The sequence below is a fragment of the Drosophila yakuba genome, chromosome X (genome assembly GCF_016746365.2).
Source record: "Drosophila yakuba strain Tai18E2 chromosome X, Prin_Dyak_Tai18E2_2.1, whole genome shotgun sequence".
NCBI classification, from domain to species: Eukaryota; Metazoa; Arthropoda; class Insecta; order Diptera; family Drosophilidae; genus Drosophila; species Drosophila yakuba.
The window spans coordinates 5,135,271-5,159,233 of NC_052526.2; the positions used below are offsets into that span (position 1 = coordinate 5,135,271).

At 40.7% G+C, this 23,963-nt stretch overlaps 1 protein-coding gene and 1 long non-coding RNA gene across 2 annotated transcripts; both read left to right on the plus strand.

Moving 5' to 3' along the window:
• Positions 1-11,096: 11,096 nt before the first annotated feature.
• LOC120322364 lies at positions 11,097-13,567 on the plus strand. The gene is made up of 2 exons (XR_005562146.1): positions 11,097-11,498; positions 11,553-13,567. It is a non-coding gene; the product is annotated as an uncharacterized LOC120322364 (long non-coding RNA).
• Positions 13,568-21,926: 8,359 nt separating this feature from the next.
• LOC6524320 lies at positions 21,927-22,786 on the plus strand. The gene has a single exon (XM_002100143.4). The coding sequence runs from the start codon at positions 22,096-22,098 to the stop codon at positions 22,666-22,668; it is 573 nt and encodes a 190-aa protein (XP_002100179.1). The 5' UTR covers positions 21,927-22,095; the 3' UTR covers positions 22,669-22,786.
• The last annotated feature ends 1,177 nt before the right edge of the window (positions 22,787-23,963 follow it).

The following is a 23,963-nucleotide window of genomic DNA, read 5'->3' on the forward strand; positions in this document are numbered from 1 at the left end:
CGGCTATATTAATCTCTTGTTATTGTTGTGTTCTAAACAGGCGGCGGAGATGATTAATCGCTTTTTGGCAGCGAAATACTTGGAGTGGCGCAGCCATTGGGCCTGTCTATCAGTATATCAGTTTTGGACCTTTTTTGGTAATATTTATAGCAGTGCCCCCTTCCGATCATATCTATGTCCAGCACATTTTGAAATCCGTACCACCTATGGCCCTTATCGAAGCTTCAACAGGTTTATATATGCCGCCCCCAGTTACACCTGTCAACGCCCTTTTGGACCCTAGTTATAGCTTGTTATCTATATTGCTTTAGTATATCTACTCGTATCAAACGCTCTGACGAAACGTGCCCCATAGCTGCGGAGTCTAGTGCGGATACAATTTTCGGTAGTTGGATTCATTTTCACAAAACGAAAATGCATTTTCCAGCTACAAGCAATAAGCTGTGGAGAGCGCCATTGTTGATATTTCATCCACGCTTCCCAGTTACTTAATAATGCATATTGCTTGGGGGCAATTAAATATTTTATTTGTGCCATCGATTTGGCCGCTTTTCGAACTCCAATCAATAGCTTGGGTTTTTTTAGCAGGGAATTCTTTTGATTAGCGCACAGAAAAAAATAATTCTAAGACAAATTTTTGGCTTTTACCCAAGCTCAAGTTTAGGAACCAAATTATGAAGTAATCAAGCTACTGGGCAACAGCTAATGTATGTACACATACCAATTTCCATGTCGTTTTACCACCGATAACAGCACTTTTGACGCGGAAAACACTAAGTTACCGATTATGGTGATACTCATACTTTTTTGCACCGTGTGCGCTGCATATACACAGCCACACACACACATACATATATATATTCACACACGGACACACTTTATAGGCCGCCCGAGGGGAAAATTGGCCAGGTACGAGGTATTAGCATTAGCATTCATCGGACATTCAGGTTTCGCTGGAGCCGGAGCGAAGAATGCCGGCCTCCCCCGCCGCGCCCCTGGCCAAGGTAACAAGGTCTTGGTATGCGAATGCTGGAACTTTTGGAATTAGAATGTAAAGTGAAAGGAGTTCTACGGGTTAATGCCATGCCAAAAGAGTCCCCCCCTACCTTCCGCCTCCCTGCCTCATCTTTCTTCTCGTTCCTTCTCGGCAGTCTACTGCTGCTGCTGCTGCTGCTTCTTCGTCGTCTTTCTTTCTTCTGCGAACGCCATGCGACGTTTTAATGAATGAGGAATGACTGCATGAAAATTGCCCCGGCACGATACGTTCAAGAAAGCAGATATATGAGATATACCACCTATATATGTATGTTCGACTGACTACAGCGAGATGCAGAAAAGAAATACCTGCAGAGAGACCCAGACCGAGACCGAGACTGAGACCGAGACCGAGACCCTTGGACTGACTGTGCAAATATGAGTACCATTGCGGTGAAGCCGGCAGACAAATTATCGCCAGTCGGCTAAAAGGCAGTTAAAGCCTCAAATGGGTCGAATTTTTCATGGGGACACGGATGTGAGATCAGGAAGTTTGGTTGTTTTTAGATGTGGGCGCCATTCTTCGTCTGTTGGTAACAAATATTATATTGAGACAAACCATTTAGGTTCTTAACAGTAAGCGAAATGAAAATATTAAGTAAATACTTAAATAAGATTTCCCCGAGATTTCAGCAAATCACCATAATATATGCGACTTTAATCCCACATTTTCGAGGTAAACGAATATACATACATATGTATGTAAAAAGGAGCAGAAGCGAGAAATTTGGATGCCTGGCATTATTGTCTAGTATCGGATCGCATTCTGATCGCATAGCAATGAGTTGCGGAAGAAGATTATTAACAACGAAATAGTTTTCGTGTAGGATTAGTGGGGAATATATTTAGACAGGCAGCCAGACAGAACCGAAACGAGCCGAGCCGACACTTTGAGGAGGTGGAAATGAGTGGGTGGGATTGGATGAATGAGACGCGGAGAGATGAAGATGTCGCCTGACAACCGTTTGCACTGCGCGAAAAAAGATTTCGATTCCAACTAGTACTATGAAAGTGTTTTGCATACATATTTTCGCTACTAGCTTCAAACTAAACCATATATTTATTATGATCTTTAAAAATTATAGAAATGTCTATGCGTAAACAAAAATTTGCTAAAATAGATAGAAAATACTAATAAAAAAAAAAAAAAAAAAAAAACAGGAGACCTTATACGCATAAAACCTGCTGCTGTGCAAAGTTTGTTTTAATAATTCGGTGTTTTGCTCTTCTAGTGCAAAGAATCTCTACGTTCTTTCTTCCGCATGTCTGAGTCTATTTTTAAGACAACTAATCGCCCAGAACGCCGACAGCGTCGCCAAAGGCCGCCAACGCAGTCGCAGTCGCAGCCGTTTTCCACATATCCACATTTCCATTTTCCCCTGCCCACTTTACAGCTTACATTTTCCGACAGCGAAGCTGATTCTACTTTCCATTTGGCCGAACTTCAATCTTAGTTGGCCAGGAAAATGTCTAGTTGCCATAGGACGCACATAAATTAATTGACATTTATGGGAACGATTTTCTTATCTCCGGAGGGAAAATTCCGCAGCGACGAAAAGCTAACATTGCCTCAAGTTTATTTTTACACTTGCATGGAATTTTCTATTTGTCAGCGGGGACATCTCATAGATACACCTCTCGGTGAGTTTTCCCCATTTGAAAACGGTCTATTTTATTTTTATACAGCTAAATATTTTGTACGAAAGCGGGGCTACACTACCCTCCATTTTTTTTTAAGAAAGACGCTAATGGCGAGGCGCCTATGAATACACCAGTCAACAGGGGTACGTGCTAATTAACACAGTGGGAAAAACATTTTTCACAATTTGTCACATATTTATTAATTCAATTGTTTATTAACCCAATTATTTTCTACTTCTGTGATCCAACCCACAAAGTTGATATAAACCTACTTTCTTGCCGTCTAGTGTTCGGTTCATTTTGGCACTCGTTCTGCAATGCAGCAACTTAATTATTGCCACGCCTCCAACTCAGGCCATACCTAAACCCCCACCTTGGCCCCTTGTGTGTGTATGTGTTTTTTTTTTCTTTTTTTGATCAAACTATACCGCATTTGTACGAGTGTTATTAAATAATTGCGAGTGCTGGGAATTTTCAGAGGAATAACTCCGACGTGACTTCCGTTGCCATGCGAAAAACTTTACCCCGCCCCTGGGGAAATTGGGGGCTGGAAAATCCAAGGCGTCGGGTCGGGTGGTGTGGGGACGGGGGGCTGTCAACAGGATATGTCCGCTGCGATGTCGTCGTCGGTTTGCTGATGGCATAATTAATGCCTTGCTGTGACAACGACTGCAAATGCAATACGGTATGTTTTTCCACCCCTTTCGGCTTTTGAAGTTTTCCTATTAACACACGCTTTTCCGGTTTTGGCCCCAGCGCTTTCCACTCGAGGTGGGAAATGGTGAAATGGTAAGAGAGTGGGGGCCACGGAAAATTGAAAACAAAAATGCAACTTTGATTGACAGCAGCCAAGTGCTGCCCACATTTTGGCATGCCGGGGGGCAACTTCCAGAACTTCCAGGTTTCCAGAATTTTCAAAAATTCGTTATATTCTCTTGCTTTGAACTCCGAGTTGGGCAATTAAAGTGTGATGAGAAATCGTCAAAAATAGGAATCTTTTAATTTGTATGGAAAAACTTTGTTGTTTTAAAGCATATATGGTTTTTAAAGAATTTGGTGTGCATATTTTTAATCACAGCCATTCTAGTTAAGCTAGTTAGTCCAATAAAGGCGCTTTTTGGCCATTCCTGGCGAAATTTTGCTAACAAATATTTTATGGGCCCACCGCTTTTCCAGCAACTTCCTCACCACGCCCCGTGCTGTTTTCCAGGCAAGGAAAAGGGGAAGGGCGAGGCCACCCACAAAAATGGCTTGGGGCCGTCGAAAGTGAAATACATAACTGAGCAGGAAAATCGTGGCGTGGCGCAGTGCATAATAGACATATTTTCCAATCTACCGTGAAACCCGTTTATGCGATCCACTTTGATTCCCAGTGATTTCGTTTCATTTCGTTTCGTTCCCTGCCATTTCATTCCGTCGTTCACCAGACAGAGCGTCTGCGGCAATGCGGATACTTGAGGTGAAAGAGACGGCCTGTGACGGATGAAAAGAGATGGCTAGAGTCAGGAAAACTCAATGAATGGAATGAAAAAGCCTCTGGCTGAAGGCTGACTGCACTGCGCGAAACCAATGGACTACAGACAAGGAAGCAAACCAAAGAGCAGTCCCAGTGGAATAAACAACAAAGTGAATATAAATTACAACTACAACTTTATGCCAACATTTTCTTTCCGTGTAGAGCAAGACTTGCTTGAATATTTGTACGTAGGCAGCGATTGAGGATCTCAAACAAAAGCGCTATGAATTGCCATGGCTTGTAGCTGTGATCGCTGTTGCAGCCGAAGTCACAGTATCTCTGTATCTTTTTCTATGCATCAGATAAGTTAATTGGCCGCTTTGGCCCAAAGGGAAACGGCAAGAGTTTTGGCCGTTGATGTTGCCCGTTGCCGCTGGCAAAACTTGTTGCTGCCGTGCCTCTTAAAGTGCAGCAACAACAATTGCCTCCAACTCGTAACCCAGTGACACAGTTTTGATTGAATTGAATGGAATGGAATGGAGTGGAATTGAGTCGGTTTGTGCAAGTTGTGCGAGCTAAGCCCCTCAGAAACCGATCTGATCGAGTGCCAGCCGCATTCTAAGTGGGAATTTTCAAAGACAGCGGTAATGGCTTCCTAAAACTAATAGCTATACATTTAAGTTGTTAAGAGTGGACAAGGAATGTTTAAAAGTTACCAAACTATTTGGAAGCTTGCTGTTTCTTTACTAACTAACGTAAACAATAATTTGTCAATAAATTAAAAACAAATATATAATTTTGTCAAACTACTTCCCATTGCCCCCTTAACACGATTAGGCAATATTTTTCTGAGCCCATCACAAGGTACATTGCCACAATCATTCATTCATCTGGCCGAAATTCCCCCTTCCCTTGGGGCGATAATTTAATTAATGCAACATGACAATTCACGAAAGATAATTGCTAAATTACCGCCAACAACAATGACGTGAACAACGACAAAAAATAGCACAGAAATAGCAAAACAAATGCAATGAAAAATGATTTCAATAATTGACCAAAAAGGTAAACACAGAAAATTTGTTTGAGAAATTAGTTAGTCGCATGCAATTGCATTGATCGGAAAATCAGAGACCGTATCAGTTGCTGTCTATGTGTGGGTTGACTAAGTGGACATCGGCCACAAAAGGGTTAGGCAAATACAAAACTAAGCTTTTTTTCGATTTTTTGTGCTCTCTTTGGCGCCACATGAGTTTTCATTCATAAAGCCGCGCCAGGCGGTGAGAAAGAGACGGCAGGAGACGTGCGCCGCAGGTTTAACGCACCGCTGAATTTGAGTTTGTGACCAAAGTCTTTCGTTTTCGTTCCCATTCCTGACCTCGTGCTGCATTTTCAGTTTTTCAGCTGAAAATTCAATTGTCAATTGCATGCAAAACAGAAACAGTGACAAACACAGATAAAGTTACAAAGAGGGAAAGAGACCACATCTGCCACCGGCAGAGACAGAAAACTGGCCATGCAACCCGGCATGGGCTCTTTTTTCCCGCCCGGAGAGCAAACAATTGTGGGCCAAAAGCCCACATACATTTATATGTATATATGATATATGTTTATTATTTCAGCGTTAATCTTCCTTTCGAATCCAAAAGATTCTTTTCCGATTGCATTTTCCAAAGTAATGACACAAAATGGTTTTTTTTTTTGGTGATAGGGTATACAGAAATCGCTTAACGGAGTTTACTGCATTGATTTTTGCAGTGGCAGCTTACTGTGCGCGTAGCTCGTGACGCAATTGCAACCTAAGGGGGCGCTGGATTGGTGGGGGAGGGACCAGAGGTTTATTGAGCAAAGTACGCAAATGCCACTTGGCTTTGACACATTGCCAATGAATTGCCAGTTTCAGGTACCATCCATATGCAACATGCCAAGGCGAATTTGCGCAAAAGCAGATCTGCATATATGTATGTACATGCAAATGCACGCGGTTATGGAAAAATCTACGTCCCTTTTGGTTTAAAGAATTCATCGCTTGATTCGCTTAACCCATATTTTAATCAGGATTGGCGACCACATGGCATACCACATCGTATCGGTCGCATAAATAACTCTTCGAGCGCGTTCAAATGCGATTACTCATTGGTTGCATTCTGGAATGCCGATATGCTAATCAGTTTGAAAAAAGGGTTTAAATGTCAGTCGCTATGGGATTGCGATTCAAATGAATTTGTCAGCCTTTGTAAGTACACACGTACTCTAAAAAAATGTACTTACAAAATAATATATTTATAACCAACTAATTTGCTTAGCTTATATATATAATACAACATTTTTTTAAAATGCGTGATTGAAGTGATTGAAATCTTATTTCATTAAGTTCCTATACATGTTGGGATGAATATAATTGTTGCAGCAACATTGTTTCTAAACAACCAAGAACACAGCCCACTCAAAAAACAAAGCCAAGGCAAAAGTGCTCAAAGAGAAGCACTCAAGAGAGCAAGAGAGTGAGAGCGGAGAGGGCGAGAGAGAAAATAAAGTTGCCAGAGATTAATATTAAAAAAGCTCAACCGGCAAAAAAAGCTTTTCAATTTCACAATTGCCATTTTCAAATTGGCGCGAAGAAACGAAATCGAAAATTCTTTCAAGCAAAAATCGCGGATTGTGTACTTTACTATATCATTAACTCATATTTTTTAATAAACTACTCGAGTCAGAAAACTCATTCTGCGCTTTTTCAGGAATTATTTAAAAGGGTCTTTGTCTAAAACTTACATTATTATGTGCGTCATCAGGTGCAAGGTATACCATCCACTTGATCCTGCAAATAAAAACATAGTTATTTTGAAATTAGAGAGTTGCCAACATTTATATAGTCATTAAAGCTTTAAGTGGGAAAGTTCTCCATGGGTAGGGTATTAGGTATTAAGTTGGCCCTCGGCATGGGCGTCGTCCGCAATGTCTGCGAATTTCCCTCTTTTCCACCCGCTCTGCTGTCGGCCCGGTCGTGAACGTATACGTGCATATACATACATACGTACATATGTATGTACGTGAGTGAAAGGAAAAGTAGATGCCGTTCGCCATCAGCGTTACCAACCAAATGAGCCCACGAAAATGCCGAAAAAATAATACAAGTTGGGGGAGCAAAGACGAGAGTCCCAGACAAATTTAATTGCGGCGGCGGCCTAAAATTCGGAAGCGGGCAAAGATGGAGAGATGGAGATCCATTGATTTTTTTCCGCGATTGCCACGCCCATTTTGGTTGTGCGAATATTTATGTTACAGCCGGATAAAGATTCAAGATATGGATCGGTGGGACGTCGTAAAACTTGTCCAAATTTATAATTTGACATTTATGCATTCTTTATGATTATTTATTAGGTTAATTTTTGATTAAAACTAGCGCCGACAACAACCCCTAGCTCGTATGACGGCCAAATCGTCTCCCATTTTACCCGACCTCTTGATTCATTTGCGACATTTATGGCTCCGCATTCGGACCCAATTAGATGAACTCGGCATGAAAGGATGAAGTTCGTGATCTTGAAATTGATTAAGCGGGGCTTCTGCTGAAATATCTTTTTCCCTATTCCCTATTAATCAGAGATCAGAGTTAAGTATCTCAAAACCAAGTATTGGGCCACCTTCGCTAGCCATTGATATTCTGCTAGCCACACGTGCTGCCAGCCACTGAAATTGCACGCCCAGGTTGGCACTATAAAATACGAACATTTATACTTTGTATTTCCGAGAGCGATTAATGCGATTTTCGCATTCGCGTTCGCATTCGACTTAGAGACAGGGCAGCGCCATCAAGTGCAAATTTTGCCGGGAGGGGCGGTCATAATCAGCAGCATACATAAATTACACAGACAAATGCACACCAGACATACATATGTATGTATGTACTTCGACCATCTACTATAGCTACTCATATATACTTATATATATACATATATAAAAGTCCATTATCGTGCATTCGAATTTGAGATTTCTCCCCATGGTTTTCGCTGATTTACTTATTTTAATTTCAAATTTCGCATACACTGGTTTTGGTTTATTTTTTGTGTTGTTTTCCTCGTCTGTTTTATTGCCCGTCCAACATCCGTCCTCGAACTTTGTCAACTGCAGTTAAAATTTATTTCATTTGATATTTCGCGGCGCACGAAGGCTCCTTCTAAATATGTAAAAAAGCTCTCTAAAAAATTAAATGCCCGTATAGAGGCTGGCGTGTCTTTTTACATGCTGTGAAACATGGGAAAATAAGTCGTAAAGACGTTTTAAAACCCCCTGAAAACGGCAAAATAAAAGTGCCAATAAGCAAATGTGTGCACGCTTTTTTAGTCGTCGTTCAAAATTGCTAGTGACATACAGCATTTGCACACTCGCAATTCGTGCCCTTGGCCCTCCAGTCGAGCCAAAGATTATGATGCTATGGTTAATAGTTGATGGTTAATGGGTAATGGTTAATGGGATTATGTCTAGGGTTCATCAGTTCCGGGATCGAAAAGTGGGATTCGACAATGGCATAGTTGCAACAGACCATTAAGCATGCTAAATCCGCAGTTCGGGAATAACGCTTTGGATGATAGTCGCAATACCATACGAAATTTCGTAGATAAGATTACAGATCTGTATCTGGGGAGATACAGTTTTCAGCTGGATAACTATTAAATAACTACAAAGAGGAGTGAAAGTTGCATAACAGAGAGCACTTTACTTAATCTTTAAAAGGACTGTATTTAATAGAGCTCGAAGAGAATAAGGGAATGGCAATAGTAAGTGTTATAATATGTGAGGTTTCCAGTAGCTCAATTAAATCCTAGTCTTCTCTTTAATACCCTACGCTGTATACACATACATATGTATATAAATATGTATATCACTTAATACATTCCAAGTGCAGTACACCAAAATTGAAATTGAAACTGAAACCTGATAACGCAATTTCGTGATCTCACTCTCGGAAGCAGTGTGTCCAAAAATAAAATAAAATTCATATCTGCAATTACCGATTTCCTACTCCAACTCATGCTAAAAACTATATATGATCACACACACACATAAGCGTGTTTTATCAATAATGCAAAAATTCGTGGAATTTACACTCACTCAAGTTCCTTCGATTGTTATTTGTTATTATTTTTGTATTCGCCGATCGAATGCACAATAAATGATCGGGACTCTCTGACACTTGATACGATACGGATTTTTGTTGACTTGTTCCAGGCGCATTGTGTACTATTATTATTATTATTATGTCTTGGCTGCGTCTTTGTTTATATTTTTGTTTTTGCCCATCGCCGTGCTATTTTCTATTTGCAGCGTTTGTTTGTCATTTTTACGTAATTTTATTTCGCCTTCTACTTTGCCCTCCACTTTGTCACCCTCTATCAGTCGTTTATTTTTTATTTTTTTTTCGTTTGTTTTTATTTTTCCTGTTTCCTATTTGTTGTTGTTTTCTTTGTGCATTTGGCAAATTAGCCACTTTTCTCAGGCATTCGTATATGTACATATATACGAAAACCGTGTTGGGATGTCTCCTTACTGGCCGCGCATTACTTGGACTTTTCCCTTTGTTTTACTCCCTTTATCAGCATTTCACGGCCCCTTTAGCTGCCCCCCCCCCCCTCTCTCTCTCTCTCTCTCTCACTCTCTCTCTTTCTCTCTTTCTCCCTCTCTCTTGCCCTTCCCCACCGAACCCCTCAGCGCACCCATCGTTATAATACAGTTTACAGTTACGGCGATAAGCTAAAAGGTGCCAGCCAATTAGTGAGTAATGGGCTCAATAATCGCCTTTTTCGTTGCATATGCACGAGCAGCTCTTGCTGTTTTGCGCATATGCAAATGCAATATGCTCGCCTAATCGCATGCAAATGCCGCTACTCAAGTGCCACTAGTGCATAGAATCAAAATATAATAGAGGAAATTTCGTTATTTTTTAAGTTTATTTCATAGTTCTTAGAGTCATGCAAAGTGCTCTTTTACCCTGTTCTCTTTATTAATTGTAAATAAACTTACGACTTTGGAAAGTAATGAAAGTTACTATCCTGAGTGTACTATGTACTATATACTATATTTCGCTGAGCCCAATTTGTCCAGATCTGATAATGTTTAATGTTTAATAGGACAAAAAAGTATTTCAAGAACATTTTGAAAACCCACAGGTGTTCGTCTGTGTTCCCTTAAAGTTGACTTCTTTTTTTTTTTGTTTGATTTTCTTTTGCGAATAGAAAAACGAAAAACAATTTGGCAAACAGCATTTGACTACTTGCTGTTGATGCTTTCGCTGCTGTTTGCTGTAACTCCTTTATCTCTGGGCCAGCTACAATACAAATACAACCAAAGTCAAGTTCATAATTTCAATTTTCAAGGTTTTTGGTAAACATTTTGCAACAAAAGGCGCAAAACAAAGCGGAACAGCAGAAAACAAAGTAAACATGCCTAGCAAAATATCGCGAAAAAAGTGCAAAAAAATGTGCAAAAAGAAAGAGTACTGTGGGATCGCAAATGGGGGGGAAATTGGGGTGTGCGGAAAAATCCGGGGTACCCACCCGACTGTGTTTGTATTTTATTTGACTTTTTTTTTTCGCCGGCACCTATTCTCCACTCATTTGTTTTGCTTTGGCCTTTTGTTTACGAGTGCTTTTATGGCGGGCCAATAATTGGCCCTGCACTCCCACAGTTGGCCCTCGATATCGACGATCGGACCAGAAGCAAATTTGCAAATCTAAACACTATAACCGCTCGATCTGCTTGAACTATGGTAGTGATATTATATCCGATTTCCAAGCGAAACAGTATATTATTTAACCCATTATCTACGTGAGCGATCGTTTCGGCAGTTGGGGTGATTTCCCCGCAAAAGGGTTTCGTGGAAACTACTTTCCCAGATAATGAAAACTGGCGCCTGTCTTGACGGCGTTTTGCGATAATTCCCCCGACAAGTTGAGGTGTGAATATGAGTGTATGTAGGAAATCGGGCCGAGGCGGCAGGGTATGCCAGTTTACTCACTGCATTCCGGGGAAAAAAAAACTCACACAATTCGCTCGCGGCTCCCCTCGAAAAGCTCTTTGAACCCGGCGATTTGATATGCATAAGCTGTATTTGATCGCTCTAAAGATAGATTTATCTATGTATGAATTTCTAGGGGGATAGACAATTTAGCTGTAAGTCGACACGAATTGAGATTCCCCCTCAAAGCTGCCAAGTCATTGCCATTGACAAATGCATAATAAATGAATGAAATGAAATCAACTGAATGAATTATGGGTAAATATTTACATTCACATGATGCCCTTTGGCGACTCCACAAGTGTGTGCAAACTTTTTCATAACAGCGATTGCTACTGTTCCTCTTTCGGGGTAAGTGTATTCATTATGAAATTTCATAATTGTGATTCTGTAACTTGGTTTTAGGAAGCCACCAATACACGGGTAGTCTGCAACATTTGAGGCCTAATAATTGCATAATCGTGTGGACAACTTTATTCACATTTAAGTCGAATAAAATTGTTTGATGAGTACTATTCGTAATCAGCAAGGTTGTCAGCTGTAATCTCTCAAATGGGTTCATTTCAATGGGAACTCTCACCTCTGAAAACTATGCTTTACACAACAGATGCTGCTGCTGCTGCTATCTCTGCTTCCGATTTTACATTATTGAGTATTATACAGTATGCGCTTTCTAAGGCAGTGATAAGAACCCAATGGCAAATGGAAAAAATCTGGTGTCAAGCGAGGGCAACAAGGTGCTGTTAAATGTATATTATATTATCTCGCTATATACGAAGATGTTCCGTTTGAAGATGTCATCACATTTGAGTGTTTGACTATCGCCAGATGAGGATGAGGATGGACACATCCACATCTTCCACATCGCTTCCCTAGTTCAGGAATCCATGGGTCAAGCTCGCACACGCCGCGGCAATTAATTTTATACGGGTTAGTCACTTGCCATCGCTCTGTTCCTTATTCTTTTACTTGTTTCTAATTTCTTTTATTTTTTCGCGAAGTCTCCGCTTATCAAAATTAGGTCAAACTTGATGTAGTCACTTTTTGTTGATTAGTTACCGGTAGGAAAAAAAAAAAGCGTCAGCAATTTATGGCCCGGCTGCCCAACTTTGTTGCCATTCGCGTTTCAGCGCAACGATTGCCGCGTGTGGTGGCGTCCAAACGAGTGATAAGAACCCGGCTCTTATCAAAACGCCCCAACTACAAAAACGAAACAAATCAGTTCTCCTTGAGCGCGAATGAGTGGTTGCCGTGTGCGCTGCAAATCACCTGCACAGAAACCCAATGTTGGTTTCTTCTCAAATAATTTGCAATTTCATGTCTGATATGTTCAAATGATCTGGTCAAATTTGAGAAGAATTTATCCATTTCAAAAGTTTAAACACGTTTTGAATTTAGTGGCAGATCATCACAAAAAAGATTCATTATTGCAAAACTATTATTCATAGAAATAAACCAATAAAGTTATATTTTAAAGGAAGCTACAGTGTGCGAAACAGTTGTTGTGTTTTAAGTTTGCAAAAGGAAAAAAGGTTCCTTAACATTGATTTTCTGTGCCCAATAATAAAATAAATAAAAAAAAAATATTTTTTTTTTTCGACTGCTAATTGAGATAAGGGTATAGTATTATTTATAGGCTCACGCACACAAACGGCACTCACATGCGCTAAATAACGAATCTTGATTGGCGATCATTTTCCGGCTTATAAATCTCGTGTCAAATTGGGGATTTTTGTTTCTGTTGGAAGAGGTTTCCCTGCTTCAGTTCCTTGATTTTATCGTGCAGTTGAATTCATTTTGTATTTATGTCATTTAATTCGTATTGTATTCTGCATTTACAAATGGAAATATACTCCATTATATTCGTGACTAGAAAGGGAGAATTTAGGAATTGCAGTCCGCATGAAATGTTATATAAAAACATTATACGATTAAGAACCAGATTTAAAGGCGCATAGTCACCCATATCGATTCATATCCGCTGGTCAAGCCGGCAATCTGCAGAAGTGTATTCACGGTTGCCGGGCTGATTTCTCTGGCGCGTACACCTTCAGAAAAGTAGAAAAATGGCCCCCGAATAGTTATAGTTGTGGATCGGTCTTATCGACTGCCACACGCTCCACGCAAAAAGTCTTGCGACTTCCAACCGACCGACAAAATGTCATATCATCCGCAAATAATTGTGAAATTCCTCCTCGAACTGTGGAGAGCTCAACAAAGGGTAATATAACCGTAAAGGCAATTTATTGTTGGCCAAGTTAATCGCGTGCCTCAAGTGCTCGGCCGTCTGTCAAATTATCAGCTGTTTCCCATTAATTACATGCGCGCCTATCGCCACTTTCCGCATTCAGCATTAAGCATTCGGCATCGAAATTTCCTAATAAAGTTACTCATACGCACCGTTGCTGTGCCAAAAAATATTCTGATTTCGTTCGTTTAAGGGGCTGCTGATTACGTTACGCACGAAATCTACGCACGGGCTACTCGCAAATAGAATTTATAAGCTAATCTCAAGTGTAGAGAGTGTTGGCAGAGGGGGCCGCTTGCGTAAATATGCGTCTGATAACGCAAGCAGGCAGCTGATTATAATATAATTATAATTTCAGTCTTGGCAACCGGCGACAAGATGGACAAAACGTCATCGTTATCAGTCGCTTATCAGCACCCGCACCACCCACTTCGTTTACCTGCCCAGTTCTCAACTAGACGTGATTCACCCACCAGATCTAGTCTCCTTGATTTACCTGTAAAAACTATGCAGAAGCTGGGTTGAACATCAATTGAAATCACTTCTTTATGGGCAGAGAGTGGTTTAAGAGACTCACGAAAATATTTGGAAAAGTATCCTTAAGTTTTGCAAATCATCAGTATGCGATAAAAAAAACTTGCCAGTCACATTTAGTTATCTTAAGGGCCTTTATTATATTTATAATAGTAGTAAAGTATAATATATTTATGTACCATGTTCTATCAAGGAAGCAATTACAGTGCTTAAAACGGTAACAATGCCTAAGTAATTACTAATTTACATTATGATTGACTGTAATAAAAACCTATTATGAATCTTAATTTAAAACAAGTCATTGTGAGTATAGTTTTACTATTAATAATATCTCATTCTTAATCTTCAGAAAAAAAAGAAAGAAAAAAAACCCCAAAATTGCTTGGCGAGTCTTTGGGGTAGGCTGTGAATTTCCCAGCCACGATCGGTGAATAATTGTAAAGGCAAGTGATAAGTGATAAGCCATTTGGCGCCATTTCAAGTGGAATCGCAAACGCTGACAGGTTTGGAAGATTGCCGATTACAACATGGGGCAGTCCATTGGCAGTTGGTCTTTGGATTCTTCGAATTCCCGATCCCGATTTCGAGTCCGATTCCGATTCCGAGTATAAGTCCGATTTCGATTTTGATTCGGTAATGGAATGGATCGTGACCTCCGAGTACCACAAGTCCCAAACAACCGCATGTGGCTTCGTATCTGTCACTGCTCTAATGCATGGCATAAATCTCATTGCTGCCTAATTGAAATCATCTTTTTCGGGCAGGCGAAATTCAATCGAACGCTGAATGTCGAACGGATCGAAACGAATCGAGGCTCTCCGCGGCGATAATAATGGTGATAATGGGCCCCTTCCCCATCGGCTTTTTATGGTCTTGCCCTTCGTTCCTTACACAACCAGTGAATGGGCATCACTGTGAATGAATCTCTTCAATATGTTCTTAATGAACTCATTACTTGGCTCCCATAAAATACACCAATGTATACAAACAATCATAGGAGGGTATTTTATATAAATTGATTTGTATTGGCCATTCGATTTAGTTCAGATTTATGGTTTGTTGTATTTTACAAATAGTCTTAAAGTTTCATAACGCATTTCTGCGTACGCATCTTAAGAAGGGATTAGATACTGATAAAATAATAAAAAATAATCAACTTCTTCTCAGGAGCTTATTGTTTTAAAATTAAAAATAGAATTTATTTGGAACGAAATGGAAAACAGGAAGAGTAACTAGTTGGTCTACATCGTATTTAAGAATACACATCTGTTTATTTTTACCGCCTCGTTTCACAATCGGCGCCTGTTCTTATCAGTTCAACGACTAATTTGCATACACTCATTATTTGTTGCTAATGCCAAGCTCTTGGCAACAACATCAAGTTACAACAAATTACTGTTGCCGATAGAGAAATATATATAATAATAATTGATCATACGCCCCATATGCTCATATGCCAGTACACTGAATAGCGATACGCACTATTCGACACGGATCGGGCCATCACGTATATGTGATATATATACATATATATATATATATATATAAGTTTAAATCCACCAGCTCTTCAACGGGATCAGTTTCGTGTTGAGCTGACGTACTATCGAGAAAGATCAATATCTATATCCTCGCGAAGAAACACTTTTTCTCGTCGAAAGGAAAATAAAAGTGAAAGCCCAAGAACGCGTGTGACCCAGTTTACTTTCTATAATCGCCTAGCATATAGCCTCCGTGCATATACACAACACTTATATAGAGGCCATAAATAAGATTACTGATTACCGCCCGGTCGCCAGAATTGGAGATCGTAAAGAAAAAAAAAAAGAAAGAAAGAAAATGTCGCCGTCTGCCTATGAAATCCAATAGCTTCGGCGGGATATATGCACACACATACATACATACATAGGTGTGCGTACAGTACCCTATATGTATGTAGGATAGTACCGCAGGTCTGAGTTATGAATTCAACAAAAAATAGCCTAAATCCTAAGTTCAGTAAAATATAAGTTATTCCTGAATGTGTGACATCAATTGAAAATATAAAAAAAAAATATAGAAAATGGGCTTTAAAAAGTGCATATATTAGTTATGTAAATACTCAAACTGGAAAAATCACAATTTGCTATGCTAAACTATTCGAAGGTTGGGGCAATTAAGTATCGTTGTTGGCCATATAATATAACAATATTTAAAAAAAAACTTTAACTGAAACGGAGTAGGGTTGAAATGTTTAACAATATTTACGCTGGGAAAGGCCCAATCCAAATTGCATACCCATTAATAGATAACCCATTATAAATGGGTGACAAAAATACTACATTTCTGCGGGTACTCATTTGTGCCTTTGTTTCGAAACGCGACTGAGTGCCTAAATGACTGGCTGAATGAATGAATGATTGCAAAACACCAAAGAGAATTACGCCAATGGCGCCGGTTTACTCAATTTGCATTATGCAAATGACGCGTTAGTGGAGCCCCGACCTCCCCCCCTAAAAAAAAACCCCTGAAAACCCTGAAAAGTGCGAACCCCAAGCCCCGATCCCGAACCCGAAACCCAAAGCCCTCAGGAACCCAGCACTAGCAACAGTTATAACTACTAGGAAATATTCATTTTCACTATTTTCGTATATAAGAAAAGCAAAAAAAAAAAAAAAAAAAGAAGCGATATATTACTGAGAAAAGTGAGGAGAATACTACCAGAGTATCTGGGGCTTCGACCCACTTGGCTATTCACTCGGTTATGTTTATTTTTCCGTTTAAATGCAAAATGCGCGGCAAATGAGACGCCGGCTGATGCTCGACTGTTTTAGTTGGTGTAGCTTTTCTTTAGTTTTTTCTTTTGTTGTTGTTGCTGTTTTTATTGTTGTAATGTGGCAAAGGTCTCGCACGTGTAACGCGTACATACACTCGAAGAAAATCGCACACCCACAAACACACACGATTGTGGAGGCAGCGAAACTATTTTAAATGCTATAGCTTACAATGTTGCTGGTCGGAAACTGCGTAAAACAATTTTAATCGCACATGTCAGTGGCTCGTGTTTGGCATTCGTGGGTGGGTGGTTGGGTGGTGCGGTGTGATGTGTGGTGCTGTCTGATGGTGGGAGGTGTGTGGTGGGTGGGTGGTTAGTAGTGTGCGGCTGTTGGTGGATAAATGGGTGGAGTGGCGGGTGAGGCCATGTTTACAGCACCCAGACATCGCCCATCAACGCGTGTGCAAAAATATATTTTGGCGCATTTATAAAAATGATTACTCCTGTGTGGCGTGAAATCATTTTGAATTATGTATAATCAATTAAATTTCAGATTTTGTGCTTGCAATACGAAACAAATAGCATGCAGGCCATTAGTACTCGAAGTACTTAACAAACAAATTTTAAAAATATACCCTGATAAAATCGTAAAAATATACTCCGTTTCTTATATTTTGTTTTTTGCTCGTTTTTCCCGTCAGTGGCAACGACTTTTTGCTTATGTTGAAAGTTTTCGCTCGCTTATGTGGCGCAGCACATAAATACAAGTAAGTATATGTTCCCATACCGACATCTCTCTTCATTCCAGGCATCATCATCATTTTTTATATTCCTGCCAACTGTCATTAGCTTCCTTCGGCCGTGTTATTTATCTGGCGGATGCATAATTGCGTATTATCAGCGTTTTACATTGACATTCTGTGCATTTTTAATGACTTCTTTTGGTCCGAAATAAAGGAATCGACTGTCTTACTGTCTGCCTGCTGACTGCTCATTGCCGAGGCTCCCAATAGAGGGCATACTGTACCCAATGGCGGGATACAATCGCAGATAGCGAATAAAAGGCTTAAGTGTACATCATTGACATTTGACAGGCAGAAAGAACATTTATTTATGTATATATCATAAACATATACATATGTATGAGTATATATTTTGCCACCCTCACTGCCTTAATTTTATGCAGCGTCAAAGAACAACATCTTTTGGTTTCGTTTCTGCTTGTTTTAATTTTATTTTTGGCTGGATACCCAACTCAAATCGCTCAATTCGATGATGGAACTTGTTGGTTCTTTGCGTCCTGCACTTGTTTGACAGATTCCCCTGTCAATTTAAGTGGGAGAAATGAGTGGGGTTTTTGCGATTGCGAAACAATTTAAATTAACGGACTTTGCAAGTGTGATTTTTGTATATTGTATTAAAATATATTTCACGTGAAATAATAATAGTTATTAAGCTATCAAAAAAATACGAATTCAAAAATTCATGAAAGAGCGGAATTTGATTTTCGAAGAATTTTAGACTCCTAACTTCCGCTTCTACCCAGAGTAAGACTTCCTGGAAATGGATCTTGGGCCACTTGAACTATACAACATACATATTTTATGGACGGCAGCCATGGGAACTTGAATGGGGATGTGTCGGCCCGGCCTCAGCAAAGTGCCATAAATAATATGAATAATAAAGTGTCAAATCCTTGAGCAGCCGACAAAGCAAAATAAATCAAATCAAATGCGAAAAGAATGACCCAAAAATGCTGTATTTTCATAATGCCCCATACACATCCGCATTTTGTGCAATTAGCCTAAAGGCATGCTCACAATTGAAACCTATATTGTTCGGTTTATTTTGATCTCGAAACTGGCGCTACTTATCGAAAGATCGGGGCGATTCCCCCAGCCAAAGTTGGGATGCGGAACTGCCGCCCATTATCAACTAGTTGAATTTAAGATGCTCCAGCAGTCGAATGGTTAATCTGACATGGAACGATGTTCTCTTCTTTGAAATTAAGAACTATGTTTTGGAGGTAGCATGAATTACGATCAACAAGCTAATATTTAGAAGTGTGTTGGAACCAGTTCTATTTTCATTGGATGATTCCGGCTCTACTTGACATTTAAATGAAAAAGTTTTTTCGTCAATTAAACATTCTTAATCACTGAAAACATGAAAGAAATCCGAACGAAACACTTAAATTAATTGAGTCGCTCAATTTAATTTATAGGAATGGGAGTATTCATACAAATATCAATTATAAATCGTTCCATCCTACATAATAGAACAACTATATTATTATTCATATAATGCTAATATCATTGCCTCAAACGCTCATTGTTCAACTGATTTAATGCTTGTCAATCTTTTGCCCAAGCTAATCCATTGAGAGATTTTAGTATGGGAATATTAATTAACCATTTCCTGTCACATTATTACAACAACCTGTTAACACAATCAATTACGCCATCTGATAGCGCAATCTTCAGCGTTTTTGGACACAGTTTTTTTTTTTTTGTACTTTGTATTTATCGTAAGTGTTTCCCTTGGCAAAACCCCATTATCCCAGCACCCGAATGAGGCAAACTGTATGTTGTATATGAATCACGGATCACGGATCGCTTAGATCTGAAAACTTGTCCGGGGCATTTGCCATAAATCAGGCGGGGCGACAATCGTGTACAAAGCCATGTTGTACATGCCTCGACTTCGGTTTGCACTTGTCAAAAATTCGCACATTTCTGCGTTGCTGCGGCTGCCCTTTTTTTCTTTTTCCATTTTTTTTTTGTTTGTGTTGGGCCTGATTTCGGATTTCTGACTCGATCGGCCTCCAAAAAGTGCGTGCGGTGGTGTGTTGTCATTGTCGTGTAGCCGGCAATTAAAATTGGTCCCCTTCCGCTGGTCACCGCCCCCCACGAAAACCCCGCGAACCCCCATCGAAACCCACATGGAAGCCCCTCGAAAACCCCCCTTCCCCCAGAAATTGGCCAGGGCAGCTGTTAAATAATTTATGAAGTGCGTAGGGTTTCTGGCGCGCATTTCAAGCAGCTCGAGAGCCCCAAACGCAACGCAACTCATTTCATTTATTTCACTTCCAAAACTCTGGCCAAATATTTGCGCATCGCTCACGCACTTTTTTTGGACTGCCCCGATCAATTTGGTCGAGTCGTCTCCTTTTCAGATACTCTAATAATAAGGGGTACCTGTGGTCTGACGTTCAAATCGAACACTAGGCCAAGGAGCACTTACAAATGACAAAAGTTTACCGCAGAAGACTACTTTTTGCGAATGCTAAAGATTGGATTGACTAATATTTCCTGATCGCTGAATTAAAGCCATGGAGTATTGTATAATATAGTATAATGAAGAGTATTTAATACTCGACTTTACTATTCATTTGCATTTGACGTTTTTTTTTTTTTTGGCCCGTTTCATTTTGGTTTGGTTTTGTTAGCCGGAAAATATTTGGCCACGCAGGCTTTTTGTCTTCGGTGCGTTCCTCATTAAACATTTTGGCCAAAAACTCACTTGCGATCTGCATGCAAATGCCGCTGATTAGCCAGGGCGCCGAGTTGGCCATAAATCAATAGGCCTTTACGCCTTGGCTGCCACACGAGCCACAAAAGTCCGCAAGTAAAAAGTAAACTGGCCCAGAACGGATCCACCAAAAGTCGGGCTCAAAGCCAGCTGGACAGTCTGCAGTCTGGACTCTGCAGAGCGTCTTCGCAATGGTATGGGTCTGGCCTGCTTATAGTACGGTCTATTCCCCGCCAGATCCGGATCACGAATGCTCGCTCAACCTTGGCGCACAGTCAGGAAACTCCGTCGAGGGTTGTCTCTGCACTGCCAGAAAATGGTGCTCTCATTGGGGGATCACATTCCCTGCAACGAACATTATGTAACGAACGAAAAAAGAAAATGGCAAGCACTGCATTTTGGAATCTCTGGAGGGCTCATTTATATAATTCTTGTTAAATTTGTGTATGACAGATTTCAATGATTTATACAACATAGCACAATTGAGTATACACGCTGGACTAAAGTGCAATTTTTTCGCTCAGTGTGGCCCAGGGGAAGTGTTAAGCTCGCCGCAGAAAGTGGAAAGAAGAGCCTGATTAATTATGAATTGAGTGTCTGAGCCGAGTTGCCTGCACTTGCACTTCTGCCTTTTTTCGTATTTTTTTGTTTCGTATTTTCATATTTCACTTGTTGCACTTGCGGCACTTTTCATATTTTTACGCTTGCAGAGCTCGCCTGCAGACTTCATATTGGTTATATACATATGTACATATGTACGTATATCTACATATATATTGTCTGGGCGAGCAGGGGTGGGGACCCAAAAAGGGGCGGAGCCGGGGTCAGCGGCGGGTTTTGCAAAGGGGAGGCACTCGAGCAACAACTTTTGTCACGCCACTCAGTGTAGTTGAAAATAGGAGCGGTTCAGAGGATCGGGATTACTGGAAAGAGGTTCTGATATCTTCCAAACTATTCAATTATCAAAAGAAAAGATTGAAGAAAATTATAATCAATCAATAAAATATGAGCTTAAAAGTAAATGTAAATGTTAGAACTGTACTAACAAAACTAATTAATGTATTCACATTCAGAAAACAGGAACATGGTCCCAGAACCGCTCCTGTCCTCGCTGGTGCACTTGCCACTTCACTTGCAACATGCACTAATGCTCAGCGGCACGTCCCAGTGTCTTTATCATATAAACGGTGCGATTTAAATTAATAATTAAAGCGAGCTTGTGGTTGTGGTCCCCGTCGCGGTCCCGGTCCCTGTCCCGGTCTGTCTTCAATCGTCTTGGGTCTTAAGTCTTTGGACTTGGACTTGGAGTTGGGCCCCGAGTCACGAGACTTTAAGCCATCTGCCGCCGGCAGGTGGATCGCAGGTGGATGTGAGTGGATTAAGCTGCCCACCCTTAATGCCATAAATCAACGGGGACATTGGGCTAGCTGCTCACTGCTTACTGCTCGGTGCTCAGCCAGATGAGAAGTTGAACGCTCAGGTTCATTGCATCCCAGCAAATCCATATCCATTGAAGCTCCGACTAGACTTGCCATATATAGTTATTGCCATCCTGTCATCTTAAGCCATCTAGCCATTAAGGCTTATGACTACTATTTAACTTAAACGTATTTCCAAATGCAAAAGTTCGTTTATGTAGCATATAATTTGGTCAAGAATATCGCGATTTCAAGCAGCGGCCTGAATTATAGAAGTGTCTACATTAGAGGTTAGCTTTGTCTCTTCTGTCAAACCCACTAGCCATTGAAATGGGCTAAAACAAGTTGACTAACACTAAATTTTCCGTTGACGCACTGAAAAGCCAAAAAAAAAAAGGGCAAACTATGTCAGAAGAGCCAGTTGAACAGTATCAGATTTAAGGGCACTGAAATTGAAAGCAAGAGATGCTGCTGATGGACGCATTGTTCAACAGTCTGTTGGTGGTCAGTTCCGGCTATGCGATGTACACCCTCCACCCCCTGGAAACGCCCTATGGTTATGCAACAGCGGCCTTGAGCTTGGTTCATGGAATTTTGGGGATGGTGCGAGCGGCGAGCAATGACGATGATGAGTGCAATCGGGTGCGGCTGATTACGTCGGGCATCATGGAGATAGTGCCGCTGCCTTTGACCAATATCGAGCTCTATCTGAAGTCCACCAATCCGAGCCTGGCCTTGGCCCACACCTGTTTTGTAGTGCCATTGGTCTACGACATGATGGCCAAATTAGCTGACAACGAGGACACCTCCACGGAGACCCTAAAGGAACTCACACTCCTGGGCAACGTTGTCTCCCTGCTTTTCCTGGGCGTCAACCAGTCCAGCAATCTGTATGGCGGCATGGCTGCCATCGCTTTTGCAGCTCGCTACGGTTCTGTTATCCTCGACTACTACTGGAAGGGACTTGGTGCCAAGTTCAACCTGCTGGCCCACTCCATGTTTGTCGTCCTGATGACCATGACGCTTTCGGCAAAATGAAGACCACTGGACCTCCCAGAAGAGAACCTATTCACAGCCAAGGCCAGCGGTTGGGTTCGTTGGCTTTCAGCTCAATAAACTTGCAATTAATGTTGGCAAATTAAAATGCAAAAATAAACATTAATTGTTTTGTCACATTCGCAGCACGACCAAAAAACTTAAGTGTCTCCATCTCTTTTGTCTTCCCCTTTGTGTCTCCAGCGCTGCCATCACTCGACCTCCATCATCCAAAGATCCAGAGAGATCCAGCTGGGGATAACATTTTAGCTTCAATTTACAACGTCAGCGGCGAGCCCCAAATGAGCCAAATGAGTTGATCCCCACTCTGAGGCCAAAAAAGCAGCGAATAAAAGGCATGAGTTAAGATGGTCGTGTTGTTGAAATGTTAAATTAAATACAAAAATGCATAAGTAAATGGGTTTCGTTCTACCAACTTTAAAATAATATTTAAAGCTATGTCATAACCAGTTGATAAGAACTTGAAAATATTTCCGGGAGCGAGTCAAGGACATGGCCGAATAAATGTGGCCTACTTTTGGGAGCCGGGAGGCGTCAATCTCGGGGGCAGAATGCTAATAAACCGGCGCCATTAAAACGACCGACAAATGTGCGGAAAAGAGCCGCGAACTCGGCGAATGGGTAATAATTAATGCATTTTAATTAATTGCCAGTTGCGGGACCCCGTCGACGGGTTTTTATGATGGCTCTGAGCGATCGGAGATCGCAGATCGAATCATTGTACCCCCTTTGGGGCCAATCATGTCGTCATTTGAATTTCACCGGGCTGCGGGGATTTTGGGGGATTCCGGGGAAATCGGGGGAAGCTATATTCAACGGACAAACTCATTTGTGCAATTAAAAGGCGATCCATTTATTTTATGAATCAAAGCTAAGCGCATCGAAAATTGAGGAAACAATATCGCAGATAATTTTGGGAAAGCACAGTGGCTGAACCAAACAGTAGTCAAATATTAAATATTTCACTAGAAGATATTCATCTCCTTTTTGATAACTAATAATAAAATTGGTAGTGCGTACACGCTACGTATGCGTAATTGGTAATAATCACTGGACACAATTTTACGTGCTGTACAAATGTCATACAAAACAGACTACTGAAACATTAATGCCATATAGAAATCGATAGAGCATATGTATATACTATTTTGCTTCCAATTAAATCCACTCTATCGATTGGGTCCTGTACTGTGACGCTTGTAACCGCTGAAACAATCAAGAGATTTGTAAATACAAAAAAAAATCGCACAAAACCCAAACAGCCAACCGAGAATCAG